Genomic DNA, 22,761 nt, shown 5'->3' with positions numbered 1-22,761 from the left:
ACAGGTGTAACATTATCCTGATGAGGCAGCAGTTCAGTGGGGTGTTTAAGGAGCAGTTTAGTGTGGAAATATCATCCAAATAGTCTGGCATGTATCTAAAACACTCAGGGCTTACTCCTGGTACAGCAGGATATGATAGACATCAAAATACTCAAACAAACGTACTCTCTGACAGAGTGTGAGAGTCAGTGCATTTACAGCTTCTTACTGTCGTGATCACCTAAGCCATCCCTCTAAGGACCCTGAATGATCCACCCATTATACAATAACACAAATTTTGTGTAAATGTGTACAGTAAATTGGAACCATTAACATTTAGGTGGTTGTCGTAACATTTTTTGCACTGGGAGGCGGATCTAGAGGCATGAAGGCCCACTTGAACTTCAAGTGCGGCCCAATTTTCAATTAAAATATTAGCAGTGAAATGAGCAGAGGCAGAATTGTCAACTGAACAGATTTTTGATAGTGTAGTGGTCATATATCGGAACTATACTCGCCTGATTAATTTTCTTCTCTTTCCGTGTACATGTGTCCAACACCCCCCACCCTTCCAGTTCACATTATGCTTTGATTTCAGTATTGCTGAATTATTCTAATGATTTCTCACGAGAATTCTTGAGGGGGAGATAACACATTAGAGAAAGAGCAGACAGACTCTCATAACTTCCCAGTTTCTTTTATCTTCTCAGATATCTTTTCCATATTTAAGTCCAAGCTTGAACTTCTCTCCTCTGTGGCTCTCTCTCCCTCTCAAACTTTCCATGATGCCTCTTCCTTTCTTTCTTTTCCCCTCTCCCTCCCTCTCTCTCCTCTGCCTTGGTCATCATGTCACGACCAGCACCTTAGTCACCGGAAAACATCCATCGAACAATGACTCTGGCATCATATTTGTATGGATAAATGTGTACTGTGCGCGAGCGTATGTGTGGCTGTGTGTGGGCTTGTCTTTGTGTGTGATGATATGATGAATAGTAATAGTCCCGGTGATGAACAGTCCTGTCCTTGACGAGGCGTGAGTCCTGCGTGTGGCCTCAGCTGGCCAGCAGTTTGTCCCACATTAGCACCGACTTGAAGCTGACAGGCCTCAGGTTGAGCCACAGGTGGACAACTCAATACAGTTTGTTTCACCTAAAGGTCAAGGGATCAGCCATCAAAGTCAGCAGAAAACAACATAAATGAGATTTTAAAATTTTATGAGATATTCCGCTTGTCCGCTGGCATTTCCTTTGCCTCTTTGAAATATTGAAAATGTTGTAAAACATATCCTCACTGACATTGACAAGTTGAGCTCGGTATTTTTCAGGTAATTGTATCATGTATTTCATTTAAACAAAACAACAAGTTGTAAGTAAACGTATGTACTTGTATATAATATACATGTATATAATATACTTGTTTACATTTCATTTGTCAGCACCCTCCAACTGTGTCACCAGCACCATACAGAAATCTTGATGGTGTTGATGCCTGACTTTGAGTTGACAAAATCCCACATTGCTACAGCTAACTCTTGTGTTGTAAACATGTGGTGAATTGCAACTATTGAATCATTTTACAATGTTATTATTTTAATTTTCCAATAAAAAGAGAGAGACAACGACCTGTATCTGTAATAGACAGATATGTAATAGATATTGAGAACAGGAACTCAGTGGATGCATGTGGAAATACTGTCTTATGAGTCTTATGAACTGTAAAGAAAATAGAATCCAGCACGGCAAGTAACAAAAAAAAAAAAAAGTGTGATGATTGCCTTACCACAATAAAAGCACAAGGTTTGTTTTCTGCACAGAGCACATTCGCTGACAGTAAGTGATGGCTCTAATAATGGGATGGCCTCAGCTCAACCATCACCAGCTAGAAGATGAATTGATCATATATCTGCTGTGATCTGCAAGACAGAGACAAGAAGCACATTAGAAAAAAAGTGTTTATTTATAATTCATATTTCTGCTTCATTGTTTGCCCCTCTGTTTCTTAGACACACACACACACACACACACACACACACACACACACACACACACACAGAGAACAGATACAGACACAAAGGCACATACACTTTATCTTATTTCTTTCTCTGTCAGTGACAAACAAGCACACTTTCCCTCTCACATACAAACTGTAAATCACCGCTCTGCGTGCACTCATAACGGCAGAGGCAGGGAAGGCGGAAGATGCATTGAGCTGTTCTGGAGGATGGGGCAGACGAGATGGAGATGCCTCTCTGCCCTGAAACATCGATGCTCTGTTTTTAGCGCTGTGTTTGTCGAGGCTGGCCGATGCAAATGACTTATCTCTTGTCTATTTTCCTCTCACTCTCACTCATCTAGTTGCGACAGTATCTTGCTTATCTTTTCCAGTCTTGCTCATTTGCTCTTTCGCTTTATTTCTCCTGGTCTCTCTCTCTCTCTCTCTCTCTCTCTCTCCTTCACACACACACTAATTACACACATAGTGTACCTATTGACTGCCAGCACTACAGCTGAAGGATAATCTTATCTGGAGAGAGCAGCCCAGCCCAGTGCAGACTGCTGCTCAGTTGATTAAATGTGCGCAGAACAGGAGAAGGAGATAGTGTGTGTGTGTGTGTGTGTGTGTGTGTGTGTGTGTGTGTCTCATCACAGGGAATGCAACCACAAAGTGATGGGTCCATAGCTGAGCCAGCAGTATCATGGGATGATGCATGTGTGTATGTGTGAGTGTGTGTGTGTGTGTGTGTGTGTGTGTGTGTGTTTGAGAGACAGAAAAAATGAGAGAGAAATTAGGAATCTCATGAGCTTCAGCATACGTGCTGTAGGGTGTGCGTGTGCTGTTAACATGGTGACACACAATACAGCACAATGCATCATCTGCAGTACAAAATACTGTATACTTCTGTAATCAGTGTAGTTTCACTTAGCCATGCAGTGTTTGCAGATAGTCCTGAACAATTCTTTAAAAAATGTATTCGCTTACAGTAAATCACAGCGCTCATTAGTTTTCTGCTATCTCCCCAGACACACACACATACGCAAAGTGTGCCCCAGCGCTCATAGTGTCTCCCACTGTCACTGTGTGTGGTAATGCAGCAATTCGTCTATAGGTAGAGCTCATTGTTTGCTTGTAGAGCTGAGGGGGAGGGAGGCTGATCGGTGTAGAGAAATAGGACACAGGGGACACTAAAACACTGAAAGCCATTCGAATATAATCCTTTAAGGAGGGTTAGCAGCTCTTTAAGGCGGCGTGAGCCAGGCCTCACTGCAGGTTTTGCAGTTTGACACCCCTGAAGCTGTTGAGGGAAATCCATAGAAATCATATAAGACCTAGATGTGGCAATCCCACTCAGTTTTGAAGCCAACTGTGAGGCGGCTTTGAAAATGTTGCAAAAAGAAGCCTTTCTCAGTAGACCACTATTATAATCTAAGACTGTAAATAGTTGCAATTGGAATATTTTGATACTGTATCTGTTCAGTCTCTATAATTAAGATAATCACACATTTTCTCATGGACAGCACACAGTACTTTCTTGCCTAGAAATACCCAAAAATATATATTTAAAATATTCAGTTTTCCCATAATAAAATAACCTGTATGGAGGAACAGCATGCCACTGTGTGCTGCCTGCATCATTACACTGCAAGTGAGCACCGCAGACTCTCACATATGAATATCATAATAAGAATCTCCCAAATCTGCTTTTGTAAATCTCCCTGTGAATACATTCTAATAACTCACCATGGAATTCCTGTTTTTTTTTTTTTTTTAATATCATTGATCAGCATCTTGTAAACCGTGTCTGAGGTTATTACTTGCTTTTGCCACAGTTTCAGTATAAAACATTCCAAATGTATCGCAATTATCAAGAGTGTGAGGAGATAACAGTTCTGATGTTCCATCAAAGACATCTAGCATTGTTATTCACAGATACTTACTGAAGTTTGCACGCTATTTTTCTATTCCTGTTTCTGTTTTTTTTCCCATAATCCTAATGTTTCTTTGAAACGACCTGTCGCCATGTTGAATATGGCGAAAAAGATGGCATCAGTGTACAGTCATAGATACGAATAGATCAACCCTTCTAGTTCTGATATGATTTCTATGGGAAAATCACATCCTTGCTTCCATCGTAGAAGTGAGGATAACAATAGTTGATCAGTTTCTCACTTTTAATAAAAGGTCAGTGTTTTCTTGATATATTGGCAAACATGTATATTTGTCTGTGGTTACCAGAGCGGTCAGAGCACAGCAGCAGCCATTTATTCTGTACTCTGTGGTAGAAGATAAACGGAGAATGACCCAGCACCTTTTTTAATTGTTTTGACTCCTGGAAAAGGCTCCCTTTCAAATTGCTGCTCATAAATACACAGCTCGCTATTTCACCTCTCTATTTGCTTTACCACAATTACCCACGTGTTCACAGCCTGCGATTAGCATGGTGTGATCTATAGACCTGCTTTCCACACAGACTCATTCATGCAGTAAAGCAATGAACAGTGTGCTAATTTATCCACGCTCTGAGCTGAGGATTATTTTTACACTTTCACTGTCTTCTTCATACGCGTTTCTTACTGTAATCATTCAGAGACAAGCTGAGCAATTAAAATCATGTGGGCTCGAGGCAAGGAATGTATCAGTCTGTAGTTTTTCCTTTCCAAAGTTATTCTTTGGGTTTGTCAGCGGTTATATACCTGCCAGGTACAAAATGGTCTCTGTCAGGCTTCCATGGTGCCCCCGGAGGCCAACATTAATATGGCCATGTACAAGTGGAACAGAGTGATTAGCAGAGCTATTAGTGTAGCTATTAGCTCACATTAACATTCAAAGGGGGTGTGCAGACTTGGCTGTTGAGAGTTGTTGAGTACTGTTTGACTTTAGGTTAATTATGCCTCGACTGATACTTTTGTATAGGTTGCATGAGGGTTTTCTGCAGAACCTAATTCATAGTTTGGCATGCCAAGGTTATGTTTGAAATCTAATTCATTAAAGAGGACCGATGCTTTGGAATATTGGAATAAGTTGATCAACTGGAATGTTTGCATTTATCAACGAAACCTACTTGCTTGCAGTTCCTCTCAGAGCACTTTATTTATTACTACGCACACACTATTTAAATATCGTTAATATCCTCCGCAGCCATTATTTTAAAGTATGCAGAGTTATGTAAAAGGCCACAATCTCACAATCTAAATTAAATTTTCCATCCATTATATATTCCAAATAATCCAACCAGTAACAGCCTCCTTTGTTTCCTAACAAAGTAACCATAATGTGATTGTGTGCTTAAAGTAACTGTCCAAGTTACTAGACACCATTTCTTTGTAATTCGATGGAATAAGGTTGGGACGGGTTACTCTCCGAACCTGTTGACTTTCAGCATCTCTCCACATTGTTCAGTGCCTTTGGGTACTTTCAAACTCTGCGGGTGCTTTGTTCTTTGGCATTCAGCAGCATTAGACATCGGCCGTCTCTTGGGACCATACATTTTCAGTGTCATTGATACAGCTAGCCTGACAACTAATTGCAATGGTATGTGGATTATCCATATCCCCACATGCATGCCAGATGTTACAGCGAAGACAACCCCCAAAACATTTTGTGTGCATCATGTATCTGTGTCATAGATAGATTGCTGTCAGCATTGACTTTTTCTCACTAAACTGTTTAGACGTGTGTAAATGAGGCAAAATGTTTGGCTCTCGGCCATGGCCCTGCTTCCACATGCAATTAAAAGCCAAGATGAAAAGCTTTAATCACTCTCTGTGTGTGTGTGTGTGTGTGTGTGTGTGTGTGTGTGTGTGTGTGTGTGTGTGTGTACAACAGAATGCTTTAGGCCTCTGTATCTCTGACAGACAATGTTGTTGCACAGAATAATGAGGGAGATCATCGCTCAAAGGGACAGAAAATTCCTCCTCTCCTCCTTCCTTCATTTCTCATCTATTTCAATTCATTGCTCTTAGTTTTTGGATTCTCTATTCCTGCCTTATTTGTACATGGTGATATCAACTCCTCTCCCCGTAACCCCCCCAATCTTCCCTCCTTTTTTGTTTCTGTTTCTCTTTTTCCCTTTTTCCACTCTGCCCCTCTCCTTCCCCTCTTCTTCCTCTTCCCTCACCATCCTCCTCCCACCTCTCCTCTCATCATCTCATGCCATCCTCCGTCACTTCCATCTCTGCCTCTTCATAGCCTTATTGACCATAGAAACACGTCAGCTCATCTCTTTCTCCTTTTTGACTTCACTCTGACTTTCTCGATGATGACTGTGCTGTAGCTTTATTGACTATACAGGAATGCCAGGGGAGTTCAGATTGGCCACATATTGATTGTTGCGGCTTAATGCTGCCTCTGTTGTTTATTCATATTATTTTCTCCAGTGGTCCAGCGTTAGGCTACATCTGGCCGTCTCACAGCCAGTCTAGGCCAGTCAAGGCCCTCGAGGATGAATGCAGCAGTACATAATAGAACTTATTTTATTGTTGTTAAGGTCTTTGGGTTGTTGTTTTTTCAGATTTTTTCCCCCTGTTTGACTGAAAATGCAATGAATATTTGCATGTTTGCTGGGCCTGGCCTATACCACAAGATTGACAGAGACCTCAGATGGGTGGAAATAAATTGGCTGATAATTTATTGGATTAAAAAATGATTGCAGTGAGAATAATTTGAACCTACCTCAGAAGCACCGGACTAAGTGTATTTACATTTTTCTTAATGGGAGTGAATTATTCAACTGCCATCAGGTCAGGGTGACAGGCCCACAGAGTCTGAATTCAGATTTAGGCACGCCCTTTACTGAATGCTAATGAGAAATAGAAGGTCTAGGGAAATGCATGAGTGCAGGATAAAATGTTGTTTTCATAATGTCTTAATGAGTCTTTGCAGCACAGACATGACCTTTTTTATTTCTAATGAAAGGTATACAGATAAATGGACTGGGAGGGGAACTGGGGAGATGAAACAATTAAAAGCATTGATGTTATGTTAGGGTCCATTCATATCAAACATATTTAATGTGGTTTATTCCAACTGAGTTTTACTTCTTTGGTAAATTTTGCCAAGTTGGAGCGATCAGCATTTAAAATCAGGTGGCATTTATGTAATCTTCCAAGAGAAGAAGTGGGGTTTGTTGTAGGAGAGACAACATAATCCAAAACACCTAGAGGAAACACAAAATGCAGGGTATTATGGTATAACTACTGTGTACTAAAGTAGTGATCGATGCCAAATACCAATCTGTTCCATTACTTTCACTGAACAGTCTAGGCTTGGATCTTCACTTTGGTGTCACTCGACAAAGTACCTGAAATCCCCCACTATTTGAGAAATACAAGCCTACTATGTGCCACAAAAATGTAGAAAATACAGAAAATAAAGACAAAAATCAAGGTTTTGCTTTGATATGTTACTCAGGTGTTTTAGTGTTGGATATTAGTCTTAGGTAAAATCAGTTTTCAGTTCTGTGTTGGCACTGATACTGACACCAGCCGATCCTTAGATATGAGAAGATCAATGTTGACATTTAATAGACAGCTGTTTGTCATGCTAGAATAATAAAATGAAGCCAGAACAAATGGCAGGCTGAACTGATGCCCAAACAAGCAATAAGTCAATATGTCTTGTTTTTAACGGGTATGAACACCAGAGAAGATCAATTACAGCAAGGGTCAACCAAGTGCATCGTGCTAAAGTTGCAGGGGCTGGAATCTGATTTTGCTTTGACTGCTTCTGCCACCGAAATCTCTAAAAGGGCAGGATGACAGGTTACCAACACCTGTACCATAATAAAGTGCTGGTAACTCTTGGAATGGTTCACACCAAGTGCAGCTTGCATGAAAACTCATCTTAGTGCTCCAGCAGGGGATAGTGGGTTGTAATTTAATGGTCATCCGGAATGCAGCCCTCTCATTTTGTGGATTGAGGTTATAACCACCAAGACCAGACCTCTGTGATGGCAGCAATGATGACAATGCACTCCGGTTTGTTGGCACTGATAGATGAGCAACAACAAACCCAGAGTGCATTGTCATCAGACAAATCGAATAAACAGGAGGCAAGCCCTGGCCTCTTTCTGCTCACTGCGTCATGTAGCTAAATGATTGATCTTGCTGTGAAGATGCCAGACGAGAGACAGAGTTAGTATTACTTAACTGCTGCCGTGTTTTCTGCAGTGTGATTGGTTACTTTGCTCCCACGGAGAAAATCATAGCGCCATTTGATTGGACAGCTGAGCTTTTTTTGTCGTTGTTGTTGTCCATCCTTGTTTTCAAGTGTTTATGGTTGAGCACATACATCACATCATCCTCACACACTTCAAATGATCACACAGACAATAGCCTTCACATGAGACTAAGATAATATATGCGTGTCCTCGATATTTTTAGAAGTTAATGACTGCTACAGCTCATCAATGACGACGTGAACAGAAAAGGACGTCTCTTGACAGTGAATTTGTTTGATGTCCCACTTTACTGCCTCCATAAACCTTTTGTTTCTATTTCTCTCCCTCTTGTTTTCTCTTTTTGTCTCCAGCCTTTTACTCAGTTGTCCTTTAGCAAGACACTCACAGAAACTCCCTCTCCTTCCTTGTCCTCTTTTTAATTCCCGTCTTAGGTTGTCCTCTGCCCCTGCGCCATCCCTCAGTCCCACCTCTCATCCTCCTCTCATTTCATGTCATAACAGAGAGGGATGGGGCATCTGAGGTTTTTACAGTAGCTCTTAACCTGAGAGGCTCACTTTCAGCGCAAGCAGGAGCTGTTTTTAGAAACACTACCTTTGCTTCCAAGACTTCAATGAAAAGGTGAACTTTTATTAATGGAGTGGATGTGGCTGTGGGTTGGTAGAGAGCAGACACTGGATAGGCGGAAGGTGAATCAGAAAAGAGATGTTATGCCTTTAGTTCTGTTGCATTAGCTTGGGTATAATGAAGGTGATGTAATTTGTTCAGCTCTTTCATGTCTGTTTGCATTCATGCCATTCATATAAAACAAACTGCATCCAGGTATTTACCTTGATATATTTGACTGGGCATTGCATGCAGTGTTAATACATCAACACATAAATGGGCAGATACAGCTTTTTCTTTTCCAAATACAGCCATACCATTTATGGAATAGCATGTATTTGAATATACATTTTCATACTTGAAATCTTGACAAATCTTGACAAATCTTGCCCTTTATCATTAATTTATCTTGACTGACTTTATTCAAAATTTATTGAACTGTTATGACCCACCCAAGTCTGATTGGGACTGTAGACTAAAGGAGTTCATCTAGGGGCTGGTATATTGAATAAATGCACTAATGTAGTTTATTTACAGTTGAATGGAGCCAGCCCAGTAACAGTATTAGATAACCCATGGACATGCTCAATTCATTGCAGGGCTGCAGCACTCACTGTGCTGTACAGAGCTGAACTCAGTGAACGTACACCAGGAGTCATTCCAGGGACAAGTTTTCTAACACTTACAATCTACACTTAGCTCTGCTGTGAGCAGGAAAACATCCTTTTGCCTGCAGACTGTCTCTTATTCTGTTTTTAGTACTTTCCACACCAATGGTCAAGATGTAAAATGGAGGTGGGAAAGCTGATTTCTTATCCACACTTAAAACCCCAAAGTAAAATAGAATCAGCAGTTGAAAGATTACAAGGCACATTCAGCATACACAGTAACTTTGACCTCGTCACCTTTTTGTGAACTATTGATTGGCTTAACAGGTTCAACCACAGAGCATCCGATGTCGGATCCTGACGTCGTTCATGTCATGCAGGTGAAATGAGGACACGGTTACACATATGGTTGTTAGAAAATCACTGGTAACTGCTCCTTGAACCGTAAAATTGGTGCCACTGATTTGTCAGCATTTCGACACCAGCTGCCATTCATGTATCACCGCCATGCCTCAGTCAGCTCCGTAACGAAAAACAGCTCAAAATGTCTCACACCTCCATGCAAGTCAGTTGGACCACACAATCCAAGTTCATGCCAGAAAAATGAATTAAAAACATTTCTTTTACAAGACGTTATGGTCTCAGTACCTCTAATTTCACTTTCATTAATCAGTCCTTCTATGGCATGTTTTTTTTAAAATTTGTAAGTAATTGCATTTTAGGTAGACACTTTACATTGTTCTAGAAACTGACATCACACTCATTTCATCCACTGTTATTATCAGCCTGTGATTTTACCTTTATAACAATACTGCCAGCACTTGAGTTTTCCAGCTCCCTCTCAAGCTGTCATCTCATGTTAGACATGTGGCATGGCAGAGCTGGTTTTAGCCTGGCAGGCCTGACCCAGGGGGGCGTGTTGTTGTCATGTTGTTCAAACCCATTTATTTCAGTTCAGTTGCGACCATTGCAATGGAGTTCACTTCAGTCCAATACATTTCAGAGTCCAGTTTGCCAAAAGCGTCATAGCATTAGCAAGTCTTTGGTCCTCTGAAAGCCAAAACAAACTGGCAACGATGAGGCTCTTTATTACAGTCATACAGTGATCAGTTTACAGCAGGTTGCAAAAGTGCACACCCACACAAATATGCCACACAGTCAAAGAAAGCACACAAATGGATAAAAACATTTTTTTATGTAACACATTCGTTTCTTTGGCAGGGTCAGCCAGCCGAAGTGCCGTGTTAATAATTGATCATCTGATAGCTTAATGTGCTGCTGTGTCGGGCTTTCTAGCAAGGACGTTTGTGCTGAGGCATCCTGCTCTGTGCTCAGTTTACTGTATGTGTGTGCTTGCATGCTGTATATTTGCGTGTCCTTCTCTGACACAGCAGCCTTCCACCTTTGCTCAGAGATGCTTTGGAGCAGAGAAGCCTCGGAGGGAATATATAAAGAGGAAGTGAGTCATTCAGTTGCAGCCAGTTGTCCTTTTCATAGAGTTTCACAGAGAAACTAGTGGAGCACAGAGGACACACAGGCAATGTGATGATACAGCTGGTTGTAGTGACCTTGAACATATAGATAGATAATGAAAGAGAGGTGGAATCAAATGTGCATGAGTGTGCTACAGTTTTGTAAATCTAGTGTTACCATCGAGACACAAGCCTCTTAGGTAAATACAGTACACCACACATTTTCTGTTATTGTTGCATCTTCTTTAGAAAATGCATTAATTAGAATTCATGTTGCATTAACTATTAACTTGCATTGCATTAACTGTTATTAGCTGTGTTCAATCAAATAGTCAGTATTGGCTAACTTGTGTTTGTTTATTCTTCGGTAAATTGGTCGAGATGATTCAATTCCAGATAACATAAAGGAGTTGTAAATTTTGATTTCTAAAGGCTGCAGCTAAAATGGGCTACACAAAACACCACATAATGGGATCTGCTGTATGGTATTACGTCTTTCCATTATGCCTGGCCTGATGGCTCAGGGGGCTTCAGTGTCCATGTCGAAAATCTCTTTCCTTTTTTCTTTCTTTCTTGGCTGTTTTTAGCAAATATGTGAATAAATCAGATTATCCATCTCAGACCTCCAGTAGCATGGCCTCTCGTTGCATGACCCCATTTTGTGTCCCCTAAGGAGCCATTGTGGGGTCAGCACTGCACATTTTCCTCTGATGGCAGTTCACAGCTCAGCTGACAGCTGCAATAGAAAAAGGTCACAAAAAGAGGAGGCCGGGGGAGCTCTGTTGTTCTAGCTCTCCATTTCCGATGCCATACTCTCCCTTTTGGAGTTTTTTTCTAAGGAGGAGGAGAGGAAAGGGGGTGGGGAAAATAAATGGTGACTGAGCAGGGAGAGTGCAACTTCACTCATTCATATCCTGTAACAGAAAGGATTGTAAGCATCATTTGCCATCTTCAAACCTTTTTCTTTCTTGAACTATCTCTACAATTTTTCCATTATCTCAATCTGTTCCTCAGTCCCAGTCCTTTGTCAAACATTTCCTACAATCTCGTTTTTTTTGGTCCCCTATTAATTTCACCCCCTCTGCCTTTGATGCCCCTCAGTCTCTCACTCTTACAGCCTCTGCCTTTTCTCTCCCTTTGTAATTCACCTCCTTCATTTCCATCTTTCTTTCTCCTTTCTTGGCCTTTTGTCATAAACAGAAGCTTGAGAATGTGAAGATTAAAGATCAAAAGCAGACAGAAGTGGCGCCTTCAATTAGTCAAGCCACAATGTATTGCTGCAATGAATTAAACACGCTCCGAGGCATCTCTCTTCTCCAAACAAACGAATAAAAAATAGACCTTACTGCATGTCCAGTTCAGAACACTTTTAATGAACACAGTCCAATCTGCCACAGTGACCTTCATCGAAAGAGAGGAAATTCAAATCATGTTTTATTTAAACGTTTCAGCACACTTCACATTAAAAAGCAAGCTAAACATATTCAGCTGATGAGTGTAATATACTGAATCTGATTATGTGCTACCAAAAGTAATAACACCTACTACTGAGTAAAGCATCACCACACAACGCTGATTGTGATGGTATTAACGAGTTTGGCATTAACCAGGCATGGAGTTTGTAACTTGCACTCCAGTCACACATAACGTGCATACAAACTCAGGCCTCAGGCTGAACGTGGACTCAAATGACGTAAGACTTGACTTCAGGAGCAGAAGTGACTGAAAAATCAGCCTCTGTAAAGGAATGCCACCGTTGCATTGTATTTTTTTTTTTTTCTATTTAGGTTACACATAACTGTGACATATCATATCTAAATGTCACTGCAATACGGTGACATTTGTTAGACTTCAAAACTTTAAAAACCAAGCTTTTACTGTTTTTTTCCCCTATTACAACAAACTATGACATATTAACTTATGATGTGCACTTGTGGATCCTACCTGTATCTTTGTTCAGATTGCATTATCATTTTATTTAACCAATGCATGATATACCACTAAGACCATTTGACTTGACTGAGACTGGTGACCAATGACTTGAAAGTTTATTCATAGTCTCTCACACACTTGAAACTTGAGTTGGACTCACATTAAGTCACTTGTGAGCATCTCTCGCATTAACGCGTCCTTCTAGCCTTGAGTGCAGCCCGAGCTCGGCCCCACACAGTACAGTGCGTGCTAAAATGTCCCTGCAGTAGTCACTGTTTGTCAGAGGTATTTGATCTTTTCCTGTCTCTGTGTTTTGTCTCCAGTACCGGATCGGGCAGCTGTACATGATCAGTAAACACAGCCACGAGCAGAGCGACCGAGGAGAGGGGGTGGAGGTCGTCCAGAATGAGCCGTATGAAGACCCGGCACACGGCCAAGGACAGTTCACCGAGAAGCGAGTCTACCTCAACAGGTCAGCAGAGCACCAGGAAGCCTCTGCGTCTTATTATTGTCCCACACATTATGATGCATCTTTACACTGTGTTATGGCTTTTAAGACTACACTGATTGGACCCACTGTATCTTTTTGGATGATGCATCATCGCAAAAGGTACAGAGACTCATAACATGATGAAATATTGATTGATGAAATGCCCACTTGGCTTGTGATCTGAAAATCTCACCCGTCTACTGGGCTGCTTCAGGACTATCTGAACTCAATCGCTCCTAAGATCACAAAATCACTTTTTTCCAGTGTTGGAAAAACCTTGAGTGGGAAGTAGAGGAGAAAACTGCAGATAGGTATATTAGTGAGAACTGCATTCAGCTTTATGATAGGGCTGTGAAGGTCGCTGTGACTCTGAGACACACACACACACACAGATACACACGTGCACACACACAACGAGCAACGAGAGGCATCGGCACATTGTTGCCGTCGTGTTGCCCTGAGTTACTTATCCATCACAGCTGTATATCACACCATACCACTCTGTCAGCTTGCATCCCATGAGGCTCTCTGCCCTTTGTATGTGTGAGTGATATATATATATATATATATATGTGTGTGTGCGTGTGTGTGTGTGTGTGTGTGTGTGTGTGTGTGTGTGTGATCTCCCCACACACATCAGTGAGGAGGGGCATTGTAAGTTGGCAAGTCCTACAGGCGTCGGTGAGAGGAGGTGACAGGGAGAAAGATGGAGATGGTGAGAAGAAAAGGGAATGGAAAAGAAAATTAAAGCTTGGAAAGAGAGAGGGCAAAGAAGGAATAAAATGAAGAAAGGAGGGACAAAGAAGCTGTGGGCCATTTGTTCGAGCACAAATACCTGTGTCAGCGATCACGGTGCAGGGGAACTAATTATGTTGAGTCAGCACAGCGCTGCCCTGCAGAGGAGAGAGAGAACGGTTGAGAAATAAAGAACACAGAGCCAGTGAAATGGCAAAATAGTTTCCATTCAAGTATTTTCATGCGAATTATGATATATTGCAGATGAAAAGCTGAATGGGATTTGCAAATGTTAATAGAAATTTCCTCAGTTTGACAAAAGTGAAATGTTTTCCACTCCCTTGATGCATTTTTTTTTTTTTTTTTTGGTAATAAAGAAATTGTGATGGAAACACATTTGTTGAATTGGGGAGACTTGGATCATTGAACAGTAGCACTGGAACTTCTGAAATCTAAGAAATGTCATACCTGTTGTGGCCCCCATGTTTAAGTCTCCAGTGTGTTTGCTTGGCCATTATTTGGTGTATTACAGTATAGCCAAGTGCATGTGTGTGTTTTCAGCCTCAGGCAATGTGAAATATGGCTAACATTAGCTGACAATAAAATAACAATAAGTTCTGACATTAGGACATTTATTCACTTCAGTGCGGCTGATGAAAACACCGCACCTGATTCCCATTTTGCTTTTTGTGACATTTCAGAGCTTAAAATTATGCTTGTCAGTTGGATGGAAGAATGATTACAGAGAGAAAAGAAAGGAGGGAGGAAAGAAAGAAAGGGTGGGTGGGGGGGTACAGAGTGAAAAAAAAGAGACAGATAGACAGACGATAAATCCAGACCTCCAAACTCTCAGCCTTCACGTCCATATGCACCTGCAGCCGAAATGGAAAAACACAGAGGCGCTGACCTTTCCAAACAGAGTAGCTGACATTTTCTTAGATAATCTGTTCATTTCTCTGAATGATCACTACATGATGCATAAATATCAGTTTGCATAGCGAAACTTTCTCCCACTCAGTAACCCAGCAATCCTGCAATGAAATTCAACTGAACCTGCCTATTAGTACGGTATGTTGTTTTCCCAGCTGTTTGCACTGACATTTCTTTTGCTAGATGCGCCATTTAGAATTCATTTTCCCTCTTTCAGGCCAGGGTTGTGAATTAGAATTGCATTAAAAGTGTCTGACTACTTAAAATTTAAATGAAATATGCGCTGAAATGAATAACTTGAAACTTAAACTAAAGTAACTAAACTTATGGCAAATGGCTAATGGATGGATTGAAGTTAACTTAATCTTAGAAATGTTACTTACTTCCCTCAACTTCTTCAGGTGACAGCCTATAAACCAACTCCACACCAGCTGGTGGCAGTAACCATTTCAGTCAGGAGGAGTAACCAACCACAGCTCACGTACAGAGCAGCAGGGTTGGTTAGTAAACATGGAGTGCCCCAGGATGATAGAAAAACAGGGAAATGTCCCACTCAGAATCATAGAATGATCATAGAATAATTATAGAACCTCCACCCAAACAAGTTACCTGAGGGAGATGAAAACAAGGAAAAGCAAGGATATATATATATATATATATATATATATATATATATTCATATTACTTGTTTTGCCTTTTTTGAAGCACAGCTTCAGGAGGCAGAGATTACAGTCACACTGACTGTAGCTCCGTAATTACATGGATTGCATTTTGCACTCTCCCGTCCCTTCACGAGGCTTTATTTTCCCTTCCTGATCAAGGAAACACAATGGAATAGTCCTTCAGATGTAAACAGCCTCTCGCTAGTGTTGTTGCAATACTCCACACAACCGCTGCACTGTCTGTACCGGATTGGAGCTTGACTTAAATGATTGATTGATTTACTGAGTGACTGATTAATGAAATTATCCAAGGTATTATTAAATATGCACTTTGCAAATTGCGAGGGTCAGTTGAATTGCGGACCTTTTAGAGTCAGCTGACAGATAAGGTGGACTAAGCACGTAATTTGATGGTTTAGTCTACATGGTTCAATGCACTGGGCAGGTACCCCACCTGTGGCTACCTGTCCACCCTCCCCCTCTGCTCCCTTGTATTGTTTCCATTTGAATTTCACCTCCAAACCCCCTTGCAGGTGGTGGCTCCTACTGTAGGGACACTTATTGACTCATTCCTTTTGTTCTGTAGCCAATCAACATCAACTCCATTTGCCCTATGCCTTTGGTATACTGTAGATTTGAGAGCCGCCTGTTCGCATCTCTCTCTTGTTGGTGCAGTGGGAGCCACAGAAGTCCTTTGTTTGTAATTACTGTACAATTCAATATATAAATATATAAATACAAAAAAAAAAAAAATCACAAAAGATTATTGGCCTCATCATTTAATTCCACTCCAGTGCTTGCACTGTTTTTTGTCAGCCGAGTCTAATGGGCCTTCGCTTCAGCTGACCCATGGCAATTTTGTATAGTGCACTTGTGAATACAAAAATGTAAAGCAATTAACGTAAAATAAGAGAAATAGTAAATATGAGGGAAGAACATAAAATAAACAACTACAGACAAAAACCACTATAGAGGTTGTTCATCCGGCCCTGCAACGGGTAAACATGTAGCTCCAATTCACCAGTAGGGAAGTCAATCTGGACCCATTCTGTCACGCCTCAGTCACTCCATTAGCACTCACATTCTGCCCAGTGCTTTCCCTCGCCATTTGGCCTGATCCCGTACAACCTGAACATCGATTCCACGCTTGTTCTGTCAATACTCTTCATTAAGAACATAGAGGGATGGTTGATTTTGTGATTGAATTAAGTGCTGCTTCGTGGCTACCTTTCCCTGGATGCATTTGACTAGTTTCTCTGCCAGGGATGCTTTTTCTTTTTTCTTTTTTCTTCTTTTTCCCTCCTTCTAAATAACCGGGCTTGGTGTGAAAGCTGTGAGCTGTGAGAAAGGCCTCATACCAACCACCTACCAGATTTGGCAACGTGGGCTCCTCCAAGGCAGCTTCTGGCAGAGATCTTTAAAAGAAGAAAGAGGGAACGGGAGAAATGAACAGATGGAGGTGGAGGAGGAGTGTCAGCCACTTTTTTTGGAAACGGGAGAGAGCGGATTGAGAGAGAATATACCGGCCTGTCAACATTCACACAATGCGACCGTCTGAGGCTGTTTTTATTCACAGCTGTCACGATGCGGTGGGCGCCATTTTCCTGCTCCTAAAGAAATTGTTCTCTGTGCCAATCAAAAGGAGCGGAGATGAAGGCAGGCTACATGAAAGCCTGTGCAGTTCTGCATTTGACACATCTTACAAAGTTTCAGTGCAGCCCCAATTATAGGCTTACCAGAGTTGGGGTAATGGAAGATCACAGAGTACAGAGGATGCACACACACACAGACATCCACACATCCACACACTCACTCACTCACTCACTCACACACATACATACATACAAACATACAGTATATATTCTCTGCAGTGCATGTAATGAGCACATGATGTCTAATAGAGGTAGATGCTTTAAAAGGGGTCCTGAAAAGTTTGGTAAATATTCAATTAATTTCCTAAATTCAATGCCTTCAAATGTATTAATACATGTCTTAAACACAGTCATTAGAGGTTTTCTTTTTTAATCACTCATTGATTGGTTTCATCTGCAAATCAGATCATCAAAATTTCATGTTTGCTCGTGGAAGTGGTCCTGGGAAGTGATTAGCCATCCTTCAGTTCCAGTAGTCTGTATTCTAGGCAGATTTACACAGAAATGTAATTTTTTGAGGATAATTGCATGCAAGCAATTAATTAATATTGTCTCGATCCCCTCCCACCTCCGTCCCTTCTTTGTATAAATGTACAGGTTGAAGTCAGTTCTCACATCCATTCTGTTTCCAGCCCAATGCAAAAATGACTTACATATTTGCCTTTAAAAGTGATTGCTTTCTCATTCAACTCCTGATTAACCGAGGTAGATTTTGACCATTTTGAAGCTGCATAAAAATTACTCGCCATTGTCAAGTTCTGTTCATCACTGATGTCTACAGGCACGTTCACAACTCCGGAAACCTACTGGCCTCGACTGCTTTTTTTTCAGCCTGGTGAAATACTGTGGACTTATGATAACTGTATCGTTTTCTGAGATCACTTATTTTTTTTCAAAGATGATCAGAGATGTGTTAAAAGCAGGGAGAACCAGTAGAGTATAGAAGTAGACAGAAGTAAAGTAGAGACTAGTTTAGTACCACAAGCGACAGCAAGACTAAGAAAGAGCACATTCTCGTAACCCAGGGATGCAACACCCACACAATTAAATTCATTAATGCTATAAAATATATAATAAATGATATATGGTTGTTGTTTTTTTAACTATATTAACCATAATACCCAGTATATTACTGAGTATATTACTTAGTATTTCAAAAACAGATTCTTGTTTGTAATAGGCGATAAACAAAAGCATCCAGAAGCGTACCAGAGAGCCATGACATGACACTTTACAGGCCTGTTCCTTTATGTCTCTCACACTCTCTTCATCTGTCTGTATGTCTCCTCACACACTCTCTCTTCATCTGTCTGTATGTCTCCTCACACACTCTCTTCATCTGTCTGTATGTCTCCTCACACACTCTCTCTTCATCTTGTCCCTCTGCAGTAAATTACCCAGCTGGGCTCGAGCAGTGGTTCCCAAAATCTTCTACGTGACAGAGAAAGCATGGAACTATTATCCTCACACGATCACAGGTGAGCACACACACACACACACACACACACACACACACACACACACACACACACACACACTCATGCGCACACAGTCAGTGTGTTTGAACAGATATCCATACAGGCCGGCTAATAACCCTCATGCAGCTGTGAGAAAGCCCTGACCGCATATTGCCCAGTATCACACACACTCACTCACCACTCACACCATATCTAATCCAGTTAGCTACTGTAACAGAAAGACGATAGCCTTTCCAAGCCCAGCACACTCTTCCACACCACATGTCTTGTGTAGAAATGGCGTTTACAGTTACTCAGGTAAGAGTAGCTTAGCACTGCAGTCTTGTGAAAACATAACATTTCCTAAAGGTCAGCTTCTCAACAGGTTTTTAGTGGGCTCCCTTGGCTCGGGAGTCATAATATTATCTAAGTGGTCTTTCGGATTTTCAGTTTGCTTGGTGGTCGCTGCTTAGGGAAGTTGCACATGGAATTAAATGATGAGTTGACGAGATGTTCGGGGAAGTTGGGGTGGCAAGAAAAGACTTTTCAAAAGTAGGGAGAAGAGCCATTGTGAGTTTGTCCTCTAATGCTGAACATGCCTAGTCAATTTAAAATACAACATCCAGTCATCACCCATAACTACTTTCCACTGCAGTTTTAAACACATCTGATGTTCTTTTGGTTAGAAACAGTATTTTTTTTTTTTTTTTAAACCAAGGTCAGCTGCAGACGTGTTGCATAATGCAGGAAATTCAGACAAGTTCCCATCCTTTGTCTTTCTCCTCCCGACCCAATTCACAGCAGCGATAAATTCTTGTCATCGCAGTATGATCATGTAAGACACAAGTGCTAGTGGGAGAGGTAAAAGTAAGAGCTAAGGAGAGAGATAAAGGGGAATTGGAGGAACTGATGAGAGCAGATTAGAGAGAGTAAAAGGGAAAGACACGGGGAAAGGGGATATGAATCACTGAGGAGCGTGCACTGTGAGGTATTTAGTATGTGATGGTCGATATTTAATAGAAGCAATCTCTGAATGCACCTTGGATATTTCACACACTGTAACTTTGTCATATCCTTTTATATTGTAGAGTAACTGAATGGCTGTGTAACTAACATTGTGCTTTTGCCGTGTTCTCCCTCTGCTCTGACCTGACGTCTTTGTCGCTCCACGCCACGGTCTCTAGAATACACCGTAAGTATCTTGTCTGTATTCTTACTTATCTATCTATCTATTTATCTGTCTATCTATCTGTCAGAGACCGCTGAGAGAGTTCTTGTTCTTCAGTTCAAAATCAAGACAACAATGTTTTTGTCATGTTTGCCCCCAACACCAGGCGAACTCGGAACGAAAATTCAGGACTGTGTCTTCTCATGTGAATGGTATCACCCATTTTTTTTTTTTTTTTTTTTTTTTTTTTTTTTTAGTTTTTGAAGCGGGCAGTCCCAAGTTTAAGAGAAGAAAAAAATAAAATAAAATGGATGTGGTTGGTGTTGCAGTGGTGTTACAGACGCTTCACTGATATTTATGATGAGTGTACACAAGACTTAAAAACCTAAAAAATGTTCTTTTATGAGCGTTCGTCTGAAGGTTTCAATTAAGAACCAAAATTGCCATCCCAGCCAGTTTGTTGACTGGATTTAACTCTGATTGAGCTGCGGTTTTTAGAGGATTAGGGCAACAATCCCCTGTTATTTTTTCTTATTTTTCTCTGGCCTGGTCTTGAAAATTGGCTCGGTGTGGGTATTATTCTTCATCAGACATATGTCATGCTTTAGGAAGAAAATCTCTTCGCTGATTGTTAGCATTCCTCATTAAAACCCAGCAGCTGTAGGTTTAGCGCAGATACATTCAGCGTGGATTGTATAGAGGCTGCACATACAGCGAGGGGTGTTTAGGTTGTGTTTATGTGGATTTTATTGTCTGAGCTGGTTTGTTGAATGTGCGCCAGTGATTACCTCATGACAAGAGCATGACAGTGCAATGAAACAGATTTGTTTGTGCATATATGTGTGTATGTGTGTCTGTGTGAGAGAGGGAGAGAGAGAGAGAGTGTGTTACTGCATGTGCTCATTGCTGATGAAACCCTGTACATTCCTTAAGATTCACTTTCAGCTTCTCTTTACCCTGAAGGATTTAACAGATGGTGAGATGTCCTGTGATGTAAATTCACTGAAGTTAATGCATACGTGTACATATTGAAGCTTCTTGTGGTCCAGTGTTTGTGGAAGTGGGAATTAATGTTTTATGATGTTAACTTTGCCATCTGCTGCCCCAGTGCAATACCTTCCTTGCTAGAGTATTTTTTATTAAAAAAAAAAAAAAAAAAAAAAAGATACCAGTTGTTAGTCACAGGCATTTTCCAAGTATGCAAACATAAACACAAATAGTTGCAACTGCTCCAACACAATTACACACACACACACACACACACACACACACACACACGCACAGTCACACAAATAAACACACTTGCTAATGGCGATGTCGTTGCTAATGAGCAAACCTGCCTGTGTGATCTGTGATTAACCCTTGAAATACGTCACACACACACACACACATACACACACACAAGCTAATGTGTTTTTATAGCAAACACACACACACAGACCCACACACACAGGTACACACATATATACACAGCTGTAAGGGTTTTAAAATGCAGAGAGGGAGAAATGTCAGTGGCATGACTCACGCTGCTTTAGGATGGAGTGATGGGAAGGATGGGAGGGGGAAAGGGACAATTTGTGACAATGACAGAATGCTTGGTAATGTCTCTGTGTATGTGTAGGAGTGTTTGGGGTGTTTATGAGTCACTTTATATATATGCATGTCAGTTTTACATGACAGAGCAGGCAGCACAAGCTTCCAGAAATTTATATATTAGGTTCTGTCAGCATTGACAGTATGGAGGGAGGATAGACAGAGAGAAAAGGTTGCAGCAGATTGATTGTAAACTGAAGAGGCATAAAGAAAATGTTACAGATGTTTTTTTATATATTCAGGAGAAACTGAGAAAGACCTGACATTCAGGTGCAAGGGAAGCTGCTTCGAAACTCCTCGTTCACAAGTTACCACTTTCCACTTTTGTTCATTTGAGAAGATGCAGTTTTACAGTAAAGCCATCGTTAGCCGAAGTATAACTTTGATAGCTGAGGTTGAAAAAAAAAATGCAAAAACTACCATTGAGTAGGATGTTATCACAAATCATACTTTACCTGAAATAATGCACAAGAGATGTTGACTGTGATGATGATGATGATGATGATGCTTCTTGGCTTCAATTTGGCTTCTTCTGGGGAGAGGGAGTTTTATCTTTTTGCTTTGTCTATAATGACACTCATGCATTTTCATTTAGGGAGGCAGCTGAAAGTCAAAGGAGGTGGGATTAATACAAGAGGGGCAACAATAAAGAAGAAATAAATAAAAGGGTTAAAAAAAAAAAAAAAAACAATTTCCAGCTTTTGTATTAAGCAAGCTGGTAACTGCAGCTCATTAACTACTAAAGACATCTTCCTTGTTTACAGTTAGTTGAACTGCCACAAAGCAGCTACAAAATGTTATGAACCGACTGATTTAATTACATGTAGTCAAACTACTCCCTGACTGCTGACAGCTCTGCAGCTGCAGAGTCAGAGAAACAGAAGGCTAGCGTGAAGTACATTTTCAAACTGGTTTTGTCAGGTAAACGTGTTTTTTGGATTTGTCGACTGAAGCAATCAAATGTTCATGAACAAAGACAGAAGCACATTTCTTGTCATTCAAATACATGTTACCCTGTTCACTAATGATATGCTTGTTTCTTTTTTATGCAGTGCTCATTCTTACCCAAGTTCTCCATCCACATAGAGACAAAATACGAGGACAACAAAGGATGCAATGACAACGTGAGTATCCTATGTGTCTCTTCAGGTCTTCTGTGTGTGTGTGTGTGTGTGTGTGTGTGTATGTGTGTTTGTATGGTTGCTTGTACAAATGGACTTCTCAGTAGTTTCCTCTGTAAACGAGCACAGTGAACAGTGGTTACTATCGCAGACGTCTTCAGTTTTAGATGTATTAACCTTGAT

The 22,761-nt window shown here is 40.9% G+C and overlaps 1 protein-coding gene across 2 annotated transcripts in view; it reads left to right on the top strand.

The window, feature by feature from the left end:
• The window catches only part of LOC115362722 (cytoplasmic phosphatidylinositol transfer protein 1-like), a 105,541-nt gene that overhangs the window by 66,092 nt on the left and 16,688 nt on the right, over positions 1 to 22,761 (top strand). For both annotated transcript variants that reach the window (XM_030056781.1, XM_030056790.1), the window contains exons 2-5: positions 13,094 to 13,242; positions 18,629 to 18,717; positions 19,881 to 19,888; positions 22,510 to 22,581. In XM_030056781.1, the coding sequence (XP_029912641.1) occupies positions 13,094 to 13,242; positions 18,629 to 18,717; positions 19,881 to 19,888; positions 22,510 to 22,581 (318 nt within the window). The remainder of the gene's footprint in view (positions 1 to 13,093; positions 13,243 to 18,628; positions 18,718 to 19,880; positions 19,889 to 22,509; positions 22,582 to 22,761) is intronic.

Source organism: Myripristis murdjan, chromosome 1 (genome assembly GCF_902150065.1).
Source record: "Myripristis murdjan chromosome 1, fMyrMur1.1, whole genome shotgun sequence".
NCBI classification, from domain to species: domain Eukaryota; kingdom Metazoa; phylum Chordata; class Actinopteri; order Holocentriformes; family Holocentridae; genus Myripristis; species Myripristis murdjan.
Note: the sequence above shows the minus strand (reverse complement) of the source record. Positions and strands in the feature narration are given on the sequence as shown.